General features: G+C 43.9%; 1 protein-coding gene across 1 annotated transcript in view; it reads left to right on the top strand.

Moving 5' to 3' along the window:
- The first annotated feature begins 2,313 nt into the window (after positions 1-2,313).
- ADCY8 (adenylate cyclase 8) overlaps positions 2,314-20,856 on the top strand; it is a 119,615-nt gene continuing 101,072 nt past the window's right edge. Inside the window, 1 exon segment of the mRNA XM_062491787.1 lies at positions 2,314-3,240. Within this exon segment, the coding sequence (XP_062347771.1) occupies positions 2,314-3,240 (927 nt within the window).

Genomic DNA, 20,856 nt, shown 5'->3' with positions numbered 1-20,856 from the left:
TTCCTGAATAATAATAATAAGAATAATAGTAATAATAATAATAGAAATAATAAAAGGTGAATTAAGCAATGACAGCTGAAGGGATGTTCACGGAGGCTCAGACCCACTGGAAGTCAAGCATCACAAGCTTTTTAAGCACCGCAACTCTCCACAAGCCAGAGGTCCTAGTGGGGTAGCACATCTCCCTTCCAGGCAGGGCCTCTGTCCACACTGCTGCTGTTAGAAGGCAACTGCATATTTATTTCAAAGAGTTCAGCAGGCATCACTCTTGTCTTTCGAAACACAAAGAAAACACCTCTGGCTTACTTTGCCATAGTCTAATGTGTAAACTATCTCCTTCAGCTGCTTCCAGCAGCATTGCTTCAGGTCCAAAACTGGAGGTTTCAGCCTTCCCCCCATTACAGGGTTCAGACACTTTAACAAGGTTTACTTCGGGCAGAGGAGGAATGGGAGAGATTTAGATCGACACCTCTTCCTCTCCAGGCTGTGCCACTATGCACAACGTATCCAGGTTTGCTGGCATAGAGTGACTCCACAAGCAGACAGGCAGGAACAATTTCATCTGCCAGCACAGGGAGTGACGAGTGGTTTTATATCCAGGCTCTGTGCACGGGACAGTTTCTGTTATTTTTCCAGCATTTTTAATGTAAAAGGTGTCACGACAGCATCATCAGACATTCACTTAACATGGGGTGGTCAGAGTCCTGGCAGTGGCATCACCTTTCTGAGAGGGTCTGTACTTGCTCAGGCAGAGGTGGAGGGGCTCTCCACCACCCTGGGCAAGTGTGCTCTCTCCAAGCAAGGCCTGAAGATCTTCCTTGAGGTGAGGCAGAGAGATGCCCGGCTGCAGCATCTGCTCTCACTGAGCGCTGTGGAGGGATGCACCTGTCATGCAAGGCGGGACAGTCCGGGGCACCTAGAGAAGAGCAGCTCAAGGAAACCCAAGTGACGCTTGAAGGAACCTCCTGGGACCAGGGGACCTGCTCTGCGGCAAACCCCCGCCCTCTGTCCCCTTCCCAGAGCCGCGGCTGCGGCTGCTTTAACCGGGCCGGGGGGGTGCTGGCAGCCCCGCCGACGTGGCGGGCATCAGCTGACCGTGCTGGGCTCTGCCTCCTCCCGGGCCGCCCGCCCGCAGCTCCGCTCCGGCGGCGGCGGCTCCGCCGTGCTCGTCCCACGGCTCCCGGGACAGCATCCGCCGCCAGCTCCCCGCAGCCCCGCGGGCATCGCGCTCCCCGCGCTTTGCCCTCGCCCCTTCCTCCTGCTCCTCCTCTTCCTCCCCCTCCTCCGTGCCGCCAGGGAAGCCCCTGAGCCGGAGCATTCCCTGCTCCGGCCCGCGGAGAAGTTGGGTTACTCCCATTTGGCTTCCCAGAGCTCAGAGTTTGGGGCGGGATTTTAATTTTCCGATCTTTAGATTTTTTTAGATCCGGATTTTTATGTGATTTTTTTTTTCTCCTCCTCTCTTTCTCTTTTTCCCTCCTTTTTATTCCCCGTTGCCAAGCAAGCCGAGTGTCTGCGATGGATGGGAGCCCCGAGTCCCCTCCGGGCAGAGGCGCCCCGTGAGCCAGGGGAATGCCCCGCCGCCGGGGGACAGCGGGCGGGCAGCCCCCGGCCGGCGGCTCTGGCGCCGTGACCGAGGATGCCCGAGACCTGGCCGCCTCTCCCCTCCTGCTCCAGCTCGCAGCGCTGCCGCTGACCGCAGCCGCGGGAATTACGGCAACTCCCGGGCACCAGACCTCGGAGCGGAGCCCCGGGATCCCCGGAGAGAGGAGCTGCCCGCTGTGACCGGCTCTGCAAGGCGGCTGCCCCCACCCCTCCGTGCCTCCGACCTCTGGATGGGGCCGAGGATCGCCCACCGGGCAGCGGGGCTGCGCCTGTAGATGCTCCGCTCCTCCCTCCTCCACCTCCTCTCCGGACCCGCGGCTCGGTTTCACCCCCGCGCACCGCCCCGAGGAGGGCGCGCTCCGAGCCCGCCGGGGCCGCGCCGCAGCCGGGCTCCGCGGGATGCGGCTCCGCGGGGCTCCGCGGGAGCGGGCACGGGGCTCGGGCCGCCTGCGCTGAGCCGGCGCAGCAGCCCACCGGACCCCGGCGGCCAAACAGCCCCGCCGCCAGAGGTATCGCCAGACCCGGGGACCTGTCTATAAATGTGATCCCCGCACCGCCACCCCGCCGCAGCCACCCGCCCTTCGACATCCCCTCCCTCCTCTCCCGCGGTTCCATCCCTCCCCCTGCTCCCCTCCCAAAAGACGGTGTGTGCCCCCCCACCGCCCCTGTCACCCCCGCCCGTCGGTGCTCTGCCCCCCGCCAGTCACCGCCATGGAGCTCTCAGAGGTGCGGTGCCTGAGCGACAGCGATGAACTTTACACCATCAACAGGACTCCCCCCGGCAGCGGCAGACCCCAGCGCCTGCTGTGGCAGACGGCTGTGCGCCACATCACCGAGCAGCGCTTCATCCAGGAACACAGCAGCAGCAGCGGCGGCAGCAGCAGCGGAGGAGGCAAGGGCTTCAGCTCGGACGAGACCTGCTGCCCCAACCACCATCCGCACCCTCCGCACCACCACCACCTCCGGCGGCAGTCAGCCGGACGGAGTTTGGGCAGCGAGCGCCACAACAACGGAGGCACCAAAGTCTTCCCGGAGGGCACAAGTAGCAGTGGAGACTTGGGCTTTCTGCCCCTGGACTGTGCCCCCAGCAACTCCGACTTCTTCCTCAACTGGGGCTATACATACCGTGGGGTCATCTTCCCCACTCTCCGCAACTCCTTTAAGTCTCGGGACTTGGAGCGCCTTTACCAGCGCTACTTCTTGGGTCAACGGCGCAAATCCGAAGTGGTCATGAACATCCTGGACGTGCTGACCAAGCTGACTCTACTGTTCCTCCACTTGACCCTGGCCTCTGCTCCCATGGACCCCATTAAGGGCATCCTCCTGGGCTTCTTCACTGGCATTGAGGTGGTGATCTGTGCCTTAGTGGTGGTCAGGAAGGACACGACCTCGTACACCTACCTGCAGTACAGCGGTGTTGTCACTTGGGTGGCCATGGCCACACAAATTCTGGCGGCAGGACTAGGCTGTGGCCTCCTTGGGGATGGCATTGGCTATGTGCTTTTCACGCTTTTTGCCACCTACAGCATGCTCCCGCTGCCACTCACCTGGGCCATCCTGGCTGGACTGGTCACCTCTGTCCTGCAGCTCATCATGCAACTGGTTATCCCCAGGTTTGCCGTGACTTCCCTCAACCAGGTACTGTGGTGAGGAGAGGGTGGGAACAGTCCTCTTGCTCCATCACCCTGAGTGAGAGGAGGTGTGGGGGGGATGTCCCAAAAGATCCCTTTTAATCAGGTGCTCAGAAGTTTATTACCTGGAGGGGAGATCATAGGCAAAAATCAACCTTCTTGTCTCCTTTAGTCTCCTATTGCCCATCCCAGTGTTTCAACTCAAGCTGGGAGTTGGGACACTTTCTAACAACCCTGTCCCCCCTGCTTGTATATATCACTACATTGCTGTCCCTTGAAATAGTGCTGGGGAGAGAAGCCCCTGGAGCAAGTGGGGAGGATGGGTCATTTATTATTCCCCTCCCTGACTTCCAGCAGTGGTTTGCGGTTTGAGATGACTCTGTTCTGTCCAAACTCTCCCAGTGCTCCCCTTTTGCTGTTCATGCATTTTAACTCTGAGTGTGCTAGGTCAATTGGTACTTTTATATGTGAAGGGCAGCTTGATCTGAGCTATGCGAAAACAGGAGCGAAGCCTGCTTCTCTTTTGCAAGGAGAAACCAGTGAAACCTCAGTGAAGCCAGAGCAAGGTTCCCCTGGGAGATTTGGTGTGAGATCCTATGCTGTCTTGACACTAGGAAGCCTTTTCAGCTGGTGGTCAAACACTGTTGTGCTGAATCCTTTCAAGTGATGTGTAGGACAGAATGCTGGTTACATGATGAAGTGTTGTGTGGTGCAGACTGCTGAGAGGCACTGGTCAGGAAGGGTCTGAGGGGTTAAAACCAGGTCTCACCTGACTCACACTCAGATGACTTCCCCCACAGAAAAGTGAGAATGCACCAAACTCCCCATATCCATGCAAGGCAAGAAAACATTGGGTACTAGGACAACTTAATCCCGGCAATTCTTACTGCTCCCTTCTCCCTCCCTTTCCACACTGTCACAGCTCAGTGCTATCAATATTTCATAGCAGATTATCATCTCCATTTGGCTTGCTCCAGAGAATCAGGGAGAAAAGGATGGAGATACTGTCAGATAATCCCAGCTGCTGGAATGTTATTTACATGAATGTTGGGATGTGCACCTGGGAAGTGATCTTGCACCTGAAAGTCTGATGTCCATGATTCTTGGGACACGTCTACCTTGCTTAGACCCTGGTCCTCCTGAAACCCTTGCCCACCCCTGTCCATCCCCTTACTACATGCACCTGTTTGCTGTGGGCTGACTGACCTCAATGTCCCAGTGATTGGTCTCACCCTGTTTTGGGAAAAGCTTCTTTGGTGTGTTGTGCCTGGCTGAGCCCTGTGGATGTGAGACAATTAGGCTGTGGCAGAGTTGCTGCCCAGCCCTTGGTGATGTGTTGATGAATGAACTGCAGCCATGCGCCATGTCTACTCCCATGCACTGCTGGTGCTGCTAGTGACGGGTCAAAAGCTGTGTGAGTTATGCTGATTTTTTAATTTACTTCCATGTCCTCTCCTGGAGCCGTGAGTAATGCGCTGCTATCTCATTACGCACCAGTATCACAGCTGTTTAGCTGCTACACGCATACACCAACACACACCATTTCCCACAGACATTTCCCAGGAGAGATGCTAATATCTTCGTTTTGCAGCCAGTTGTGTGAAAGAACTACCTTGGAGCGGTGCACAATGAGAGATTACCAGCCAGATGATTGCCTTCATGAACTACAACTATAAATCTCCTTAACAGGATCCGCGCAGCTTGTCACACGTCGGTGCCGATTTACACCGGGCCCCGCCTGCCCAGGGACCACTTAACATAGCCCCTGCGGGAGAGGCCGGACCCTTCCCCGCCCCGGGGCTGGCTCCCAACCCGATGTCCGGGGAGCTCGGAGGGGTCGGGAGCCGCCGCTCGGGGCGCGGGGGCAGCGCGGGGTGCGCGGCGGGGAGCGGGGCCGGGGCGCTGTCCGCCCGCGCGGTGCTGAAGGCGGCGCGGCGCGGCCCGGGGGCTCCCTCCAGCGGCTCCGCGGGACCGAGCCCGCCCGCTAGAGACCCTGCAGGGACCGAGCCCGTTCCTCTCCCCGCAGGGACCGAGCCCGTTCCTCTCCCCGCAGGGACCGAGCCCCACTGCAGCCCCGCTCCCCGCTGCGGCCTCGACCCACGGCCCCCGCCCTCCCGGGCCACCCCTCCCAGGGCGGGCCAGGGCTCGGCCTCGAGGTGCTGGACCTGATGCCCGCGTGAGGCACGGTCCTATTTTGACACTTTCTAGTGTTGCACCATTTTCTTACCTGTGGTGGAGGATTGCTGAGCCCTCTCGGGCGTTAGTGGATCGGGGCTTTTGCGGACCTGATGAAGGATGTAGAACTATTGTTTCACAGGTGAAGACAGAGAATTTAAATGACTGTGTCATCAAGGTTATGTAGGAAATCTTTGGGCCAACAAATATTTCTTTCTCCTGCAGGCAAAACATCCTCTTTTATCACAAGGCTTATCATATCTTCCCTTTAAAGAAGCCTTACTAGACTAAACGAACTATTTGATTATATAGCAATATCTGTGAGCATCTTGCTCTGCCTCAGGATGCAGACAGATGCTTACACTGGACAAAACCTATGAATTAAAGTATGCAATGGAAGAAAAAGCAGATGGTAAAACTCTGATCATGGTACAAATTATGGATTTTCTACTGTTGTTTTTATTGTTGTTGTTGTTTTTTAAATCAGGATTTAATACAGGGAAAATACTGAATTCAGTTCTAAAGAGAAAAAAAATTTCTGGAGTCAATTTAGTTCTGTACCCAGTAGTTTCCATGGGCAAAATTGTTGTGATCCTCTTCTCAGTCACACAGGTATAAGTCAGCCACACATCTGTTTAAACTCATAAAGTTGCAATAATTTACAAAAAAGGAAATCAAGTGCTTCTATGTGTTTGCCCCAACCTCTTAATTAAGTTTAGTTTTCAGTGATAAGTTTGTTCACAAGCAGGTCAAACCATTAGTAATGCTGCATACAAGCATGCAGTACTGCTGCCTGGTTCACTATTTGTTGTAGTTTTCATGCACTATCATGAATACACATAATTATCTCTGTTTACCTTTTTTTTTATTGCAGTAACGCTGCAAGATGTCACTTGATTTTTCTTCCCTAGTGTCCTAGAAAAAGATGAAGGAGAAATGCTTGAACCTAGATTTTCTTAAATTAACGAGAACAAAAATACAAACAGACTCACCAATTTAAATCCTGCTAAGTGCTGAGTATTTCTGGGGGGATATGATCACTCTTAAACCCAACTGACTCCAGCCTAAAATTCTGAGGAAGGTGCTGCCGCTCAGTTTGAGGGGAACTATGAAAAAGGGACTAATCCTATGACTTTGGTAAAGGCTTTACTGATACTGATTAAAGATTGGGTCAGGAAGCAAGTGAGGAATGAGGGTTCTTACTGGCAAACAAATGCAGTGCATGGATTTGTGTGACTGGTCAGATACCAAGATGGGGGTAGTGTTTGTCTCTGACATTTCCCAAAATGAAAGTTTTATTTGTATTGCATTCATTTTTACTTTTTCCTGGGTAACAAAGTATGCAATCCAAAATTTTGAAGACTGCATATGTTTTTCAGGCATATGGAGAAGAACAAATAACTCAGAGCTCCTTTGTATTATGTAACATAGGCAGATGATAATATAGATATGAATTATGACAGGCTTGAAATTATGTAAGATACACACATACTCTGGATTTTAATCCTCTGCCTTTGCACTCTTCATTCACATGAGCAAATTCCACCAGTCAGTAAGACTACTCTCATTACTAAATCATGTACGTAAGGGATACCTTAAAGAACCATGTCATAAATTATGCATATTAAATAAAACTTTAAAAATACATTTAGAAATAACCTTGAAGTTGGTAATACTAAGACTGGGTAAGCTCATCCTTTTCCCTCTATCTTTCCAAGCCTGGGCAGTTCTGTGATTTTTTTCCCAGCTTATTTTTTTTCCTCAGATCCTCTCTCAGGGTTATTAATAGAGGGAAAGACAGAATTTGTGAAGTCACAAGGAGTCCTACAGAGATAAATCTGTGTAATTGTACAATGGAAACTGACAGCTTTTGCATGCGTATTTCAGCTACATGTTTTCCAAAATCTGATCATAGATATCAGTATATGAGTATATGCAAAATACATTTATTTCTTAAAAATTTCTGCTAAATGCTTGTGGAAAATCTATTCTATCTGTAAAACATGAACAATTCAAAGCTAGCTACCATTTGAGAAGCAGAATCAAACACTCAACCTTTCTCCTCATGTTTGCTTTTGTAGCATTGTTTGCTATGCGTTTTTCTGCCATAGTCTTTTGTGGACAACTTATAAAGTGAGTGTGTGTTTTTAGACTGGATTACAAACTTCTTTCCTTTTATATCCTGTAATATCACCTGACCAGTATCAGTAGGTCACAGCTTAATTAGATTAGCATTGGATACAATTTTCTCCGAAGCAGCTGCATCATTGTTGTGCTAAGTAGGGCAAATGCACTAAGTATATTTACAATTTGATTAATTGTCTCCAATATGAAGGAACTCAGGCAAAAACATGAATGAAACCTGCTTTCATCAGTGAATTTCAACTTACAATACTCAGTGTGCTTGTTCTCACTAAAACTGACCTCGCTAGATTTGATGTCAATTTTTTCTGCTGTCAAAACTTCTGGGTTGCTTTCAAGGGTTTGTTTATTGCTTGTTTATTGTTTTTCATGGCCTAGAAAAAAGCATGTGGTCCCAAACAGCAACATCTAATGCAAAATAATCCCATACCAGAGCACTGCGCTTACAGCTCACAGTTAACAGCAGATCATGTTTGAATGATCCTTATTAGCCTGTACAGAAGTCTGAAGGGGATAAACATCTCCAGCTTCTTACTGCACTTCTCAGCACTTCAATGATGTCATGGGAACAGGAAAAAGAAGGTGGCAAAACTAGAACTGTTCAAGGGATTGGTCTTTTTCCAGAAGGCAGGGAAGGTAGAGGGTAGAACAATTTCTCCTTAGCTTTTCCTTATTTCCAGAATATCTGGCTATACATGAGATAATCTAGCGTGTTTCACACAAAAGGCAAAATTTAGTAAACAGCAAATAAATTATGCTTTTAAATTAAAGTTTGGGTTGATGAAAGCTCCAAACCTGAAAATCCTTAGTCAGCTCCTGCCTGGCACTCCATTCCTGTAGTCACATTGTCAACATTGTGCTAACACAATTTATAATGGTCAGGGCAAGTGGTCAGTGCCATGAGTGGGGAATGGTCTGAAAGGCAGCACCCACTGCGTGGTGACAAATGGTTCCTTTTCAATGTCACAAGTGGAGTCTCCAAGGGATCAATATTGGGCTCAACGTTGCTTACTATCTATATAAGTGATCTGGAAAATGGGATTAAGTGTACCCTTACAAAGTTTGTCCATGGTCCCAAACTGAGTAAGAAAAGGAGAAGCCACCCTGCAGGAAGATCTGGATTGTCTGGAAGAGTGGGCTAGAAAACCCTCTGTAGACAGAGTTCTATGAATTCCCTCATAGAACCCTATGAAGTTCAACAAGGACAAGTGTAAGGTGTTGCATCTGAAAAAACATAATCCAGGATTGCTGCACAGGCTGGAATCTGCCTGGCTGGGAAGCAGCTGGAAAGGGATCTGGGGTCCTGGTGGACAAAAAGCTCAGAATGAGTGACCAGTGTGTAGCTGGGGCAGAGAAAGCCAGCAGGAGGCTGGGATGCATCGACCAGGACATCCCCAGCAGAGATCAAGAAGTCATTATCTTACTTTATTCAGCATTTGCCTGGCCTGGAATATTGTGCTCAGTTTTGATCCCAGCTATACAAGAAAGGTGCTGACTGGCTGGACAGTGTCCGAAGAGAGGCCACAAAAATGAACAAAAAGGGGGAAGCCTGATATATGGGGAAAGGCTGAGAGAACTGTTCTTGTTCAGCCTTGAAAAAAGGAGGCCTAGGGGAGACATTTTTACCCTCCAGTATTTAAAGAATGACAACAAAATCAGACTCATTTTTTACATAAAAATCTTAAAGAAAATATGAGGGGTAATCTGGAAAAATAAATCTTGGGGAGATTATGATTGGACACAAGATGAAAAATATTTGCAATGAGAAAAATCTCTCCAAGGAAGTGGTGGATTGACTGATACTGGACACTTTTAGGATTCATCTGGACAGAGTGATGGACTGTCTTGTTCAGACTGTGCTTTTGCCAAGAAAGGCTGGACCAGAGGATCCTGGAGGTCCCTTCCACCCTGGTATTCTATGAGTCTGTGATTATACAATCAATTATACAATTTCTCTAAGTGTAGATTTCTTGCCCTTAAGTGTACTTCTGTTTCTATGCATCCCACAAAGGGCCTCAGTAGCTCTAGGCAGCCTACCCTACCCAGCATTCAAACACTGTTCTTCTTGGAACACGTATTGCAGTTGTACCACACACACAACACCTGTCTAAAGTCAGCAGAGAAGGTTAGTGTGCTTTTCTTCTGTGTAACAAATGTGGTAATGAAAATATTCCTGTGGTAGAACAAGTCTTTTTCCCTAGAGGGGGTTGAAGTCTGTGTCTCTCACCTCACCAGAGAGTTTCTGAAGCAAATCTTCCCTCATTTCTAACACAACTGTTCTTCTGTGAAGATAAAAGTTTAAGTTTCAATGTGTAAAAAGAAAAAATTAAAAAATAATAATCTTGAGTCTGTAACCAACTGCTTATGGAACTCATCACTGGAGGTGTCCTTGCTCAACATTTCAGTGTTTTATATAATGTTGTTAAATCATTCCCTCAAGCACAGGTGCCAAGCAGCAAACTGTACAGTCTGATCTCCACTCTGACATAATGAATCTTGAACTTAGTTTTCAGAGTCCTAAAAATCCCAAGTATATAGGGAAAAACATCACAGTGATTCTCTAAATCCTAGGGAAAGCTGAGATTTTTTAGACATACTCCCTGCCTTTCATAGTTCCAGAGTCTTTTTGTGTACTGTATAAGGATCTGCAAGGGTATGGTGGCATTCACCATGGACTTCTGAATTAAACTGTAGTAGCTGTGTGTCTGCAAACGAGCTGTTCAAGGACCTTGCTTTGTGACTTATAAGCCATTTTTTCTTCATCTTGCCTTTCTTACAAAGACAAGGTTTGTTACTTGCTCTGTTCTTGGTGCAGTGCAGCTTGTGTCTATCATGAGTGCAGAAAGGACTGTAGAGTTTCAGTCTGACCCAAGGAGAGAGATGAATGCAAATCACTGGGTTAGTGCTGCAGTGAATCTTGAGCATTTTGTTAGCAGCCTCAGTCATTCAAACCAGGGATGGAAGAGACCTGGCTCATTAAAAGTGATCAAGCACAAAAAATCCTGACGATCTGGCATTTCTTGAAACAAAAGATTTTTCTAAGGGATATTATTAAGACCTGACTTACAGGCTTCCAAGATCTTCTTTTAGGTGCTTGATTTAAAGCCTAGAGAATGTAATATAAAGAATCCCATAGATATTAGGATTTTTAGGTGAACCATGAAGATGACTTCTCAGGACTCTCTTTAGGGGAAGTGCTCTGAATCCTCAGCTCTTCTGAAAGAGAACACAAATGTGGACATCCAGCTCCTCCAGGAATCTCTCTGAATGAGCTCTGTCATGCTTATCTCTCCAAACAGCCAGGTCTGCTGACAGAGATACCAGTGTGGTGCTTCTTAATCTAGAACAAAAACATCAGGAATTGTACACAGGATGAAGTGCAAAGCCAGGCGGCCATTGGCTGACAGAGAAATGTCTCATCATACAAGTTGTATTTATTAGCAACTATTTTAAGAAGTGTTGCTATTTCATTTGCCAGCTTCTTCTGCTGCAAGATTTCATGCAGTTAGCCCTAGAGGAGAGGGGAAGTCTGTGGAGTTAATTAATTAACCTTTGCTGCAGCCTGAAGTATATAAGTGTAAAAAAAAAAAAAATCAAAACTAACACAAGCCAATTTTTTCACAATTACAAAAATAATTTTACTTCTTCCAAATAGTCTGATGTTGGTGTTATAATTTTATATGATGCATTAGTTTTAATATGGATAACAGGAACTCCCAATATAAGTGAAGTAATGTCTGAGTTCAAAAATATAATTTCTTTACCTCAATTTTATTTTTCGATTTTGATTTAATCATCACTTTTCTGTTTTGTATTTTCCTCCATCTTTCCTTTCTCTTAAAAATAAAATGCAGAAATACTTCTTTAATGGTATTAAGGGAAACATTCAATAGTGTCAGAATCTTAATTTTGAAGATCAGTTTATGTTTTTGGGTGGATCCAATCTTCAGGCACTTTACTATTTCTCCTTTGTTCAAACTCTTCTGCTTCATTTACCTTAGAACTACTAAGGGATGGAGCTATCAGTAGCCACAGTAGAAGGCTGGTTCATTAATCCATAACTATCACCACAGTGCAAAGAAGAAATAATTTTTAAAAAAGGAAAATTTATCAGCACATAAAAGCTACATGACATTACATGGTGTAACAGAGGTTATATAATTCTGGAGATAGGATCTTAGGTAAAAAAAATTATTAAATCTCAAGGAAATTACTCAATGGCATAAGATGAGGATATACACATTCTTATATATTATGATCCTCTTGTCATATGGGAAAATACCTCCAATGCTTGCTGATATTAATAAGCTTCATAAGCATACCAGACAGGATTATAATTGGCATAGAAATCATCCCACACATGCTCAGTACAATTTAATGTGTAGATATGCATGTTCTTTTAGAGGAAGAAGTAATATTCACCACGGATTTCAGCTAGGGGTTGGGAATGAGGATTATACCCATTCCATCATTACATTAATCACTGGTCTGTGACGACCCACACACATCTTTATGCATTTCAGAGCTTCATTTGATTTGAAAATTTGGCTTTCTCAGGCTGTAATAAATGACTAATATGTTCAATTGCTTTGAGATTTTCCTGTAAAAACATCCCAACATCTTCTGTGATGCATTAAAAGAGGAATACTGCATTGGTTTCTTTCAGCCATTCACATTGTTGTTGAAATAAGAATCCATTGAATATAGTGAGAATGCATGCATTTAACTTTATTCTTTCTTTAAAGACCTGGTTCCACATAATTCTTTTCAGAGTTGGAAGGTATATCCTATAGGGAGAAGTTGAGAACTCTGTCTAGTTAGGAGAAGAGGAGGCTGAGGTGTGACCTTGCTGCTCTCTAACAGCTTCATGAGGAAGGGAAGGGGAGAGGGAGGTGCTGAGCTCTTCTCCCTGGGATCCATTGACAGGACACGTGGGAATGGTTCAAAGCTGGATCAGGGAAATCATAGAATAGACATTAGGGTGCATTTCTCTACCCAGAGTGTGTTCAAACATTAGAACAGGCTCTCTAGAGAGGTGATCAATGCCCCAAGTTTGTCAGTATCTAGAGGCATTTAGACAATAACCTTAATAATGTGCTTTAACTTTTTAACCACCCTGAAGTGGTCAGACAGTTGGACTAGAAGTCTGTTGTAGGTCCCATGAAACTGAAACATTCTCTTTCTATTCTTATCCTATCCTATCCTGATCGTCAGTGACTCTAACATCCACCTGTACTGAGAAGATGTAATAGTAGGTGTCATATACTGGGGGTGCTGGTCAACAGCTGCCTGAAGCTGAGCCAGGGTGTGCCCAGGTGGTCAAGGAGGTCAATGGCACCTGGCCTGTATCAGCAATAGTGTGGCCATCTGGACCAGGGCACAGATTTCCCCCCTGTGCTGGGCACTGGGGGAGACCACACCTCAAATCCCATGTCCAGTTTCAATCCCCTCACTGCAAGAAAAACATTGAGGGGCTGAAGAGTGTCCAGAGAAGGGCAACAGAGCTGGTTAAGGGTCTGGACCACAAGTAAGATGAAGAGGAGCTGAGGGAGCTGGAGGTGTTCAGCCTGGAGCAGAGGATCCAGAGGAATTTTATCACTCTGTACAACTGCCTGAAAGGAGGCTGTTGGGGGGTCTGTCTTTTGTCCCAGGTAACAAGAGACAGGACAAGAGGAAGTGGCCTCAAATTTTCCCAGGAGAGATTTAGATTAGATAACGGGGAAAATTTCTTCATCAAAAGGATTGCCATGTGCTGGAACTTGTGCACAAGAGTGGTGGTGTCACCATCCCTGAAGGGATTTAAAAGTCCTGTAGATGAGACACTTAGGGACATGGGTTACTGATGGGCTTAGCACTGCTGGGTTAACAGTTGGAATTGATGGTCTTTAGAGGTCTTTTCCAACCTAAGAGATTCTATGATTATTTATAGTAATGTATTATTGAAACATTAAGGGTGTAGTATATGTCAAAATGGTCTGAGAGATTTACAGTAAATTCCTACAGCATCTGGAGGTCCTTGAGAGAAGCCAGTGAAAATTCTTGAGACATAAACAGAACTTAAGCCATATGAAATTTGCCTAAGGGCTCTACAAGTTTTACAAGTTGCTGTAAAAGTTGACAGTCCAAAATGTAGCCAAATGTCACTCTGAGGGATACTATGACAATTTGCATGTTCTCTGCAACCCTGGAAGTAAAAGCAGTTTGCTAACAACAATAGGAAGAGAAGAATTTATTACATGTATTTAATTTGTGCTAATGGATTGCTTTTGTCTGCTGTGTTCCATTAGTCACCTGAGAGGCTGTAAGAAATGCCAGATGTACACATGAAATGTTTCCATTTTCTGTGTGATGGTAAAGGATAGTAGGCCCCCATTAATCTCATAGTCTCAATAGCTCTTCATGCTTAGAAATTATTTTTTCAATGACTTATTCCTTTTTTCCCTTTAAAAATATACTTGTGTGTGGTTATTCTTGAGGTACATTTTCTGATGACAGCCACTCTTCTTTGCTAACACTGCGTGATAGATTATCTAACACAAACATTCAGTTACTTCAAATATTATCAACAATCAAAACAATAAAATCCAAAATTTTTAAGTACAGAGTTCTATGAGGCAATGTGACTTTGGAGAACATGTGTAAAAGAATGCACCTTAGCATGTCAATTATTTTAAACTCAAGAAAACTCTCATATACATAAAGATTGGTATAAGATTAAGCTATTCAATGTCCCTTAGACTTTGTACAAAGATTGTTAAGGTATATGCTCCTTTCCTCTTCAAGCAGTTAACAGTACTTTATTGGCCAGATTGCTTTCCATGACACCAAAGCATGCTAACTTCCACACTGAGTTTACAAATGGTCTATCCAAGTGAATTTAATGAAGGACACTTCTAATGGTGTACAAGAAGGAAGAGGATTTAAGATCATTTCTGTTTTTGTCTGCTATGCAAAACTCCTGTAATTCGGCAGAGTAGATTTTTTTTTTTTACTTGACAGAGTAGTTTTATTTTGTTTTGTTTTATTTTTTTTTAACTAAAGGAAATGTATATATCTAGCAAGATTTCATATTTAAAATTCTAAAGGTTCAGACCACTTCATGGATTTACATACATTTTTATCATATGAAGCAAATACTCAGCTAAAGCAGTGCTGTGAAATTTTATGTTTTATTTGCTTTTTTGTAACTTGCTTTCGGGCTCAGTAATTACATTTGCAAGTCAAAACAATATTTACTATGTCCCTAACATTTGTGTATATCTGAAGATGGTTTATAGGTGCAATTTAAAAATGGAAAATATGCACACCATTAATTAAGAGATGTTTTTCTAATTGCTATCATTAAGACATAATCTGGAAATCAAACTGTCATATTCTGGCTAACAGCAACAGTGATCCAACAGCTGCAGATTTTAAGAGAACTTGAAAGGTGTTTAGTCAAACTACATACTACAGAATGACAATTCAAGGAATCTCAGACAAGGAAAAAAGAAAATGCTAGTGCATCCTACAAATAAGGAAATAATTTAAAACTACAAATCATAAAAAAACATACATACAGAGAAAAACCCACAGATTTTCTTACAGACTTTGTATAAAAACTTGTTGTCTCCAAAACATGGAAGGATAGGTGGTCACAGAAATTATTCTTAGGATAATCGTCTGGCCTAAATCCCATTTTTCAAAGTGATCTAGGAACTTAAAAATATAGCAAGGTAGTGAGAGAGAATTTCAACACTCCACAAGCTCTTTAAATCACTTAAATAGTTTTAAGAGTGTCTTGTGGTACTCACTAACTCCCACCAAACTCAATAGAGTTTAATAATCTTATGTGCAGACAACACCAAACTGGGAGGAGTGACTGATAGACCAAATGACCGTCCTGCCCCTCAGAGAGACCTCAGGGAGCTGGAGAAATGGACTGACAGGACCATCATGGAGTCACAGAATCCTTAAGGCTGGAGAAGATCTCTAAGGTCATCGATTCCAGCTCTTACACCAGCATCACTGTTCTCACCACTAAGCCCTGACCCCAAGTGCCACATCCACTTACCTTCTTAACAGTCCCAGTGATGGTGACTCCACCACGTCCCTGTGCAACGTGTTCCAATGCCTGCTTACCCTTTCAGTAACAAAATTTTTACTAATATCCAATCTAAATCTGCCTGGAAGAACTTGAGGCTATTTCCTACTGTCCTGCCACTTGCTACCTAGAGAGGAGACTGACCCACACCTGTCTACACCCTCCTGTCAGAGAGCTGTAAAGAGAGATAAGGTGCCCCAGGAGCTTTCTTTCCTCCAGGCTGAGCCCTCCCAGGTCCCTCAGCTGCTCCTCATCAGACTTGTGCTCCAGCCCCTTCCCCAGCTTCATTCAGCAGAAGGGAAGTGCAACATTCTGAACCCAGTAAGGAATAGCCACATGCACCACAACAGACTGGCAGCTGACCAGCTGGAAAGCAACTCTTGCAGAGAAGGTCTTGGAGAGCCTGGTGGACACCAAACTGACCATGAACCAACAGGCTGAATACCAATGGTCTCCTGGGCTGCCTGAGGCAGAAAATTCTCATGGGGTTGAGGAAGGCAGTCCTTCCTCTCTATTCAGTCCTTCTGAAAACACATCTGGATTGCCAGACCCAGTGCAGGACTACCCAGCACAGGAGACCCATGGACATATTGGAGTCAGTCCAGGGAAAAGTTCTGAAGAGCTGCCAAACGAGGAAAGGCTGAGAGAGCTGGGACTGCTCAGGCTGGAGCTGAGAAGGAACAGGGGTGTGTGGGGCGTGGTAATCTGATAATTATGTATAAATAGATTACTCTAACCTAAGGAGACAGAGCAAAACTTTTCTCAGCAGTGCTCAGAGACAGGATGATAGTCAATGTGCATGAATTGAAATGCAGTAAATTCCACTTAAACATAAAAAACCCTCTTTTTTTTTTTTTTTTTGCTCTAAATGGGAATGAGTACTATGACAGCTTGCCTAGAGATGTGAAGTCTTCATTGTTGGAAATATTCAATATCAGACTGGACAAGACCCTAAGGAACTTGCAGGTGATCCTGCTTTGAGGAAGATCTGACAATATGATCTCCAGAAGTCCTTTCCAAACTCATTGATTCTGTGATAGCAGTACAGGTGTTGTTTCAAGAATACAGATACAAAGATATACTGAGGATCTGGAGGTCAGAACTAACATGGGAATCCAGACTGAACACGGTTACATGGTCATGTGAGAGGCACATCTCCTGTGATCACAGGGTGAGACCTGGTTGACATGCCATGCCTTCTGCACACACTTCAGCCCATTCTTGCTTCGAGTCATGGGAGGGATTTGCAGGCCTGGGTCAGAGAACCATGCAATCATTTAGGCTGACAAAGACACACTTTGGATCATCAAATTTAACCATAAACCTAAAATTACAGAGTCCACCATGTCACCACATCTCATTTCTTCATGAGAGTTGCACTATGGACTTATCACCATCATATAATCAAAAACTCAAAGTAGCAGTGTTGCCTTCCCCATCCCCATCTAGAGACATCAAGCACCGCCAGAGCACAAACTTACAGGAAACATCAGGCACATGCTCACTCCATGCTTCTTTTGGGGACCAATTCTTTCTCCACTCCCTAGATCTCTGTGGTCTGTGCAATATTACAGGTGGAAGAGTTTGAACAATATTAGTAATCTTTCTACTGGTCTACATGTCTTTCTACCAGCAAAAAAAAATTCTCCCCAGGGCTTTCTCAGCAGTCTTATGTGCCAAAGAAAGCTGGAGGCAGGTTTACCCTCAGGCAGTTGGTCTATCAAAGTTAGAACAATGTTTTGAGCAATAGATACTATCCTTTAAAAATAATAAAAGTAGAAACTAACCCTCTCCCAAGAAAGCACTGATGATCTTTAAACATACTGTTTTCAGTCACAGTGGATCCTGCTTATTTTCACTACTTCTGCAGGATAGAGGACTACTCTAGTAAAGGAGAATAAAGAGACAGCTGTGACAGCCTTCAAATATGGAAGGGGTTGCTACAGAGAGGAAGAAATCAATTATTCTTTGTTTCATCTATGAGCTCTCATGAGATGATGTGTTAAGTTATTCTAAGGAATAGTTACATTAGATAATAGGAGAAACCTTGAAAAAACAACCTAAGAAAAATATCTTAAATAACCTCATTTTTCTTGGAAGGTTTTACTCTGAGGTATAATGAAACAGTTTAGAGAGGCAATTTTTAGGAGTGATTTAGGCAATATCCAGGGCCCTGGAGCATGGGTTAAGTGACTTATCAAGGTCTTTTCATGCCCTACTTTCTATAATTAAATGCTACTTGCTCCTAGTTTTGACTATGATGCAAAGTGTTCTCACCCCCAATTTCAGAAGAAGTAAATAATTTCATATGTATAATGATATCTGCCTTGAGGCTGATGGATTAGTCTGAATTATTTTTATTTATTTATGTAGTATATTTATTTATGTAGTCTGAAATGCCACAGTTTCAGGTATTTATATTTGTAGTTTACAACAGATATGATGGATCAAATATTAGCCATTAATATTGTTGATAGACAATGAAGAAATGACAGAATCCAATTGTCTCTCCCAAGAGAGTAACAAGTGGTGGAGAGACTGTGCTGCCAATAAAGTGATGTTGAAGACAAAAATCCAAAGAAGAATGAATCTGTTGATTGAATAGGGGTTATTTTTGCCCAGTGAAAAATATTTTTAGGTCATCATCAGCTCATTTTACTTCACCTTTAATCTTCTTCATCTTATGTCATTAACCTGCTCTGATTCATTTATTTTCATGTATATATATACATATTCAGAGGAGCAGTGTTATTTTACATTATGTCTATTGTATAAATGTGCATATACCACTTAATTACAGAGAATAAGAATTTTCTTGATTGTTCTTGCTCTAAGGAAATATTTCAGTAATTGCATACATTAAAAGATATGTCTCAGAAACTTTTGGGACTATTTAGGACAATTCCTAGATATGTCGTGCACATTAAAATAATGGATGTAATATAGGAATACGTAAGTAAATACAGAGATTAATTAATGCTCACTGAATAATTGGAGCATCATTAAGAGGTGGAAGAGTCCTGTCTCTAACATTGCATCTGAATCCATCCTAAATTCTGTGCCTGCTCATGGAACATCTTGTCTCTTCCCAATTTCTCCATGTGTGACACCCACAACAGGATCATTAGACCTGAGGATGCTTTCTGTCACTGCAGTAACAGAGCTCCTTCCCTAGGGCTGAGCATCCTGCTCTGACAAAAACAGGGAATTGGGCTTAATTACTTTGGAACAGACACAAAATATTCTCTTCCTTCTCCAATAACCAGAAAGGCCTTAGTAGCAGGCAATTTTAACTCAGGGAACCTGGTGGTTAATGTTCTCTTCAAGGCCAATAAACTCTGACCTTGGCAGGATATTTTAATCAAGTTTTTCTTGTTGTGAAGGGCGATTCAGTCTTTCAGCAAAATGCTTTCATTTGCAGACTACAAAATCAGTAACAGCCGTTCAGGGTAATTATGCAGACAACTTTAATGAAATATTTTCAGACAACCATTTCTACTCCTGCCAGACACAGGAATCTCATTGAAAAATGAATACTTTGCAAATTATGCTGGATTTTTTGTTCAAGGGAGAGGATAATATTAAACACACAGGCAAAATACAGTTACTCTTGTTCTTAGTGTAAGTCAGGTGCGAGGTAAAGGTAGGACATCCTGGGTTTTTATCGTAATAATAATTTTGAAGATGTGCGCAATGACAGTGTATGGATTAGGATGCATTTTTCCAGAAATGCCTAGAACATCCCATCCAAATGCAGTGGTATTGCTGTGTTCCTGACTGGACTGAGCTATCACCTCACCACGTCCTGCAGATCAGTGATGTCATGTCATTCAGCAAAAAGTTTTTATTGAACACTGAGGTCAGGTGGAGCTGACACCTCCCAGAGGAGGGATTTTGCAGCTCTGAGTGCCAATGACTCTTCCATTTCAGCTTTCCCGTTGAACTGGAAGCTGAGGACTGCCACATGCTTCCCACATGCTGCAGGTGTGTTCTGAATCTCAAATATCTCTTCATAGCCACATTTTCCCTTCTGGGGGCCACCAGATATGTATCAGCCTAAGAAAGACATTTCCACATCTAAAAATCGGAGGTTTTCAGAAATGCAGCAGTTGCACTGCTTTACTACTTCATACGTTTTTACTACATAAAAGATATGAGGGTGGAGTTTGTTTTTTTTTTTTTCATTCTGCCAAGAACTGAAAATTTTAACACAGAAACACATGTTTAAAAAAATTAGCACTTCATAAAACTGGTCTGGTTCTCCATAGTTGTGTTGCCTTTCTCCAGACATTGTTCCCCAATATTTGTCTTTTTAATATAATCCTGTGAGGTATTTCATCCCAGTGTTCTACTTTTATAATTAATGTTTTTCTCCTTAAAGTCATAACTGGTATGATTTAGAGACTTTGTCTTTTTTATTAACTCTTTGTGTAAGGTACTATATAAGAACATGTCAGAAGGTAAGAAAGCAGATCAAAATGCCTAGAAAAAGTAATTTGTGATACTACTACACAGTAGTAAAATTACTTATGATACTACTACACAGTGGTAAAAATGTGGTTCACAAATTGGAAAAATATGTTAGGCTTGTATTCATATAGTAATTAATCATGCTGACTTTAAAAAGTGGATGTGAATATTCATGAGGATGACAACATGGAGAAATCATTTGAACTTGTTCTCTTTTTTACCTAGAATTTAATGTACATAATTTACCCAGAGTTTAATATAACTGAGTGTTATACACTCAGTTACTGTACAGCGTCAGCCGTGAGATATCAGCTTTATAACAAGACCTAGTGAGTTCATAATGCTGTCTACATACATGGCTTTAAATGCTTTCAGTACCACACTATCTAAACAAGAAGAAAATAACTTGAACAATGGAGCTTGGCTGGGGCCTTACTTTACTTTAAGAACAGAAAATACATTTTTTTCATTTCAGTTTGAGACAATCTGATCAATGCTAACTGGCTGAGTGGCAGAACTTGTGCAGTAAGAGCTGATTTCATCTGTGTAAGGAAACAAAAATATTCAAATTGTTATCAAGAAGGAGCCATAAGCAATTCCTTAGGATATCTCAAATGCATTGTTTCACTCATGTTCTGGTATCTAAGCGGTCAAGACTGTTGGAAGAGACTGCTTAAAAAGCCATGAGGGCCAGTATGAATACCTCCACCAAACAGATGGAGATCTGGATCAAGTGCTAAACTCAATGAAGTG

This window comes from Cinclus cinclus, chromosome 1 (assembly GCF_963662255.1).
Source record: "Cinclus cinclus chromosome 1, bCinCin1.1, whole genome shotgun sequence".
Lineage (NCBI taxonomy): Eukaryota > Metazoa > Chordata > Aves > Passeriformes > Cinclidae > Cinclus > Cinclus cinclus.
The sequence above is the reverse complement of the archived record's forward strand: the minus strand, read 5'-3'. Positions and strand labels throughout refer to the sequence as shown.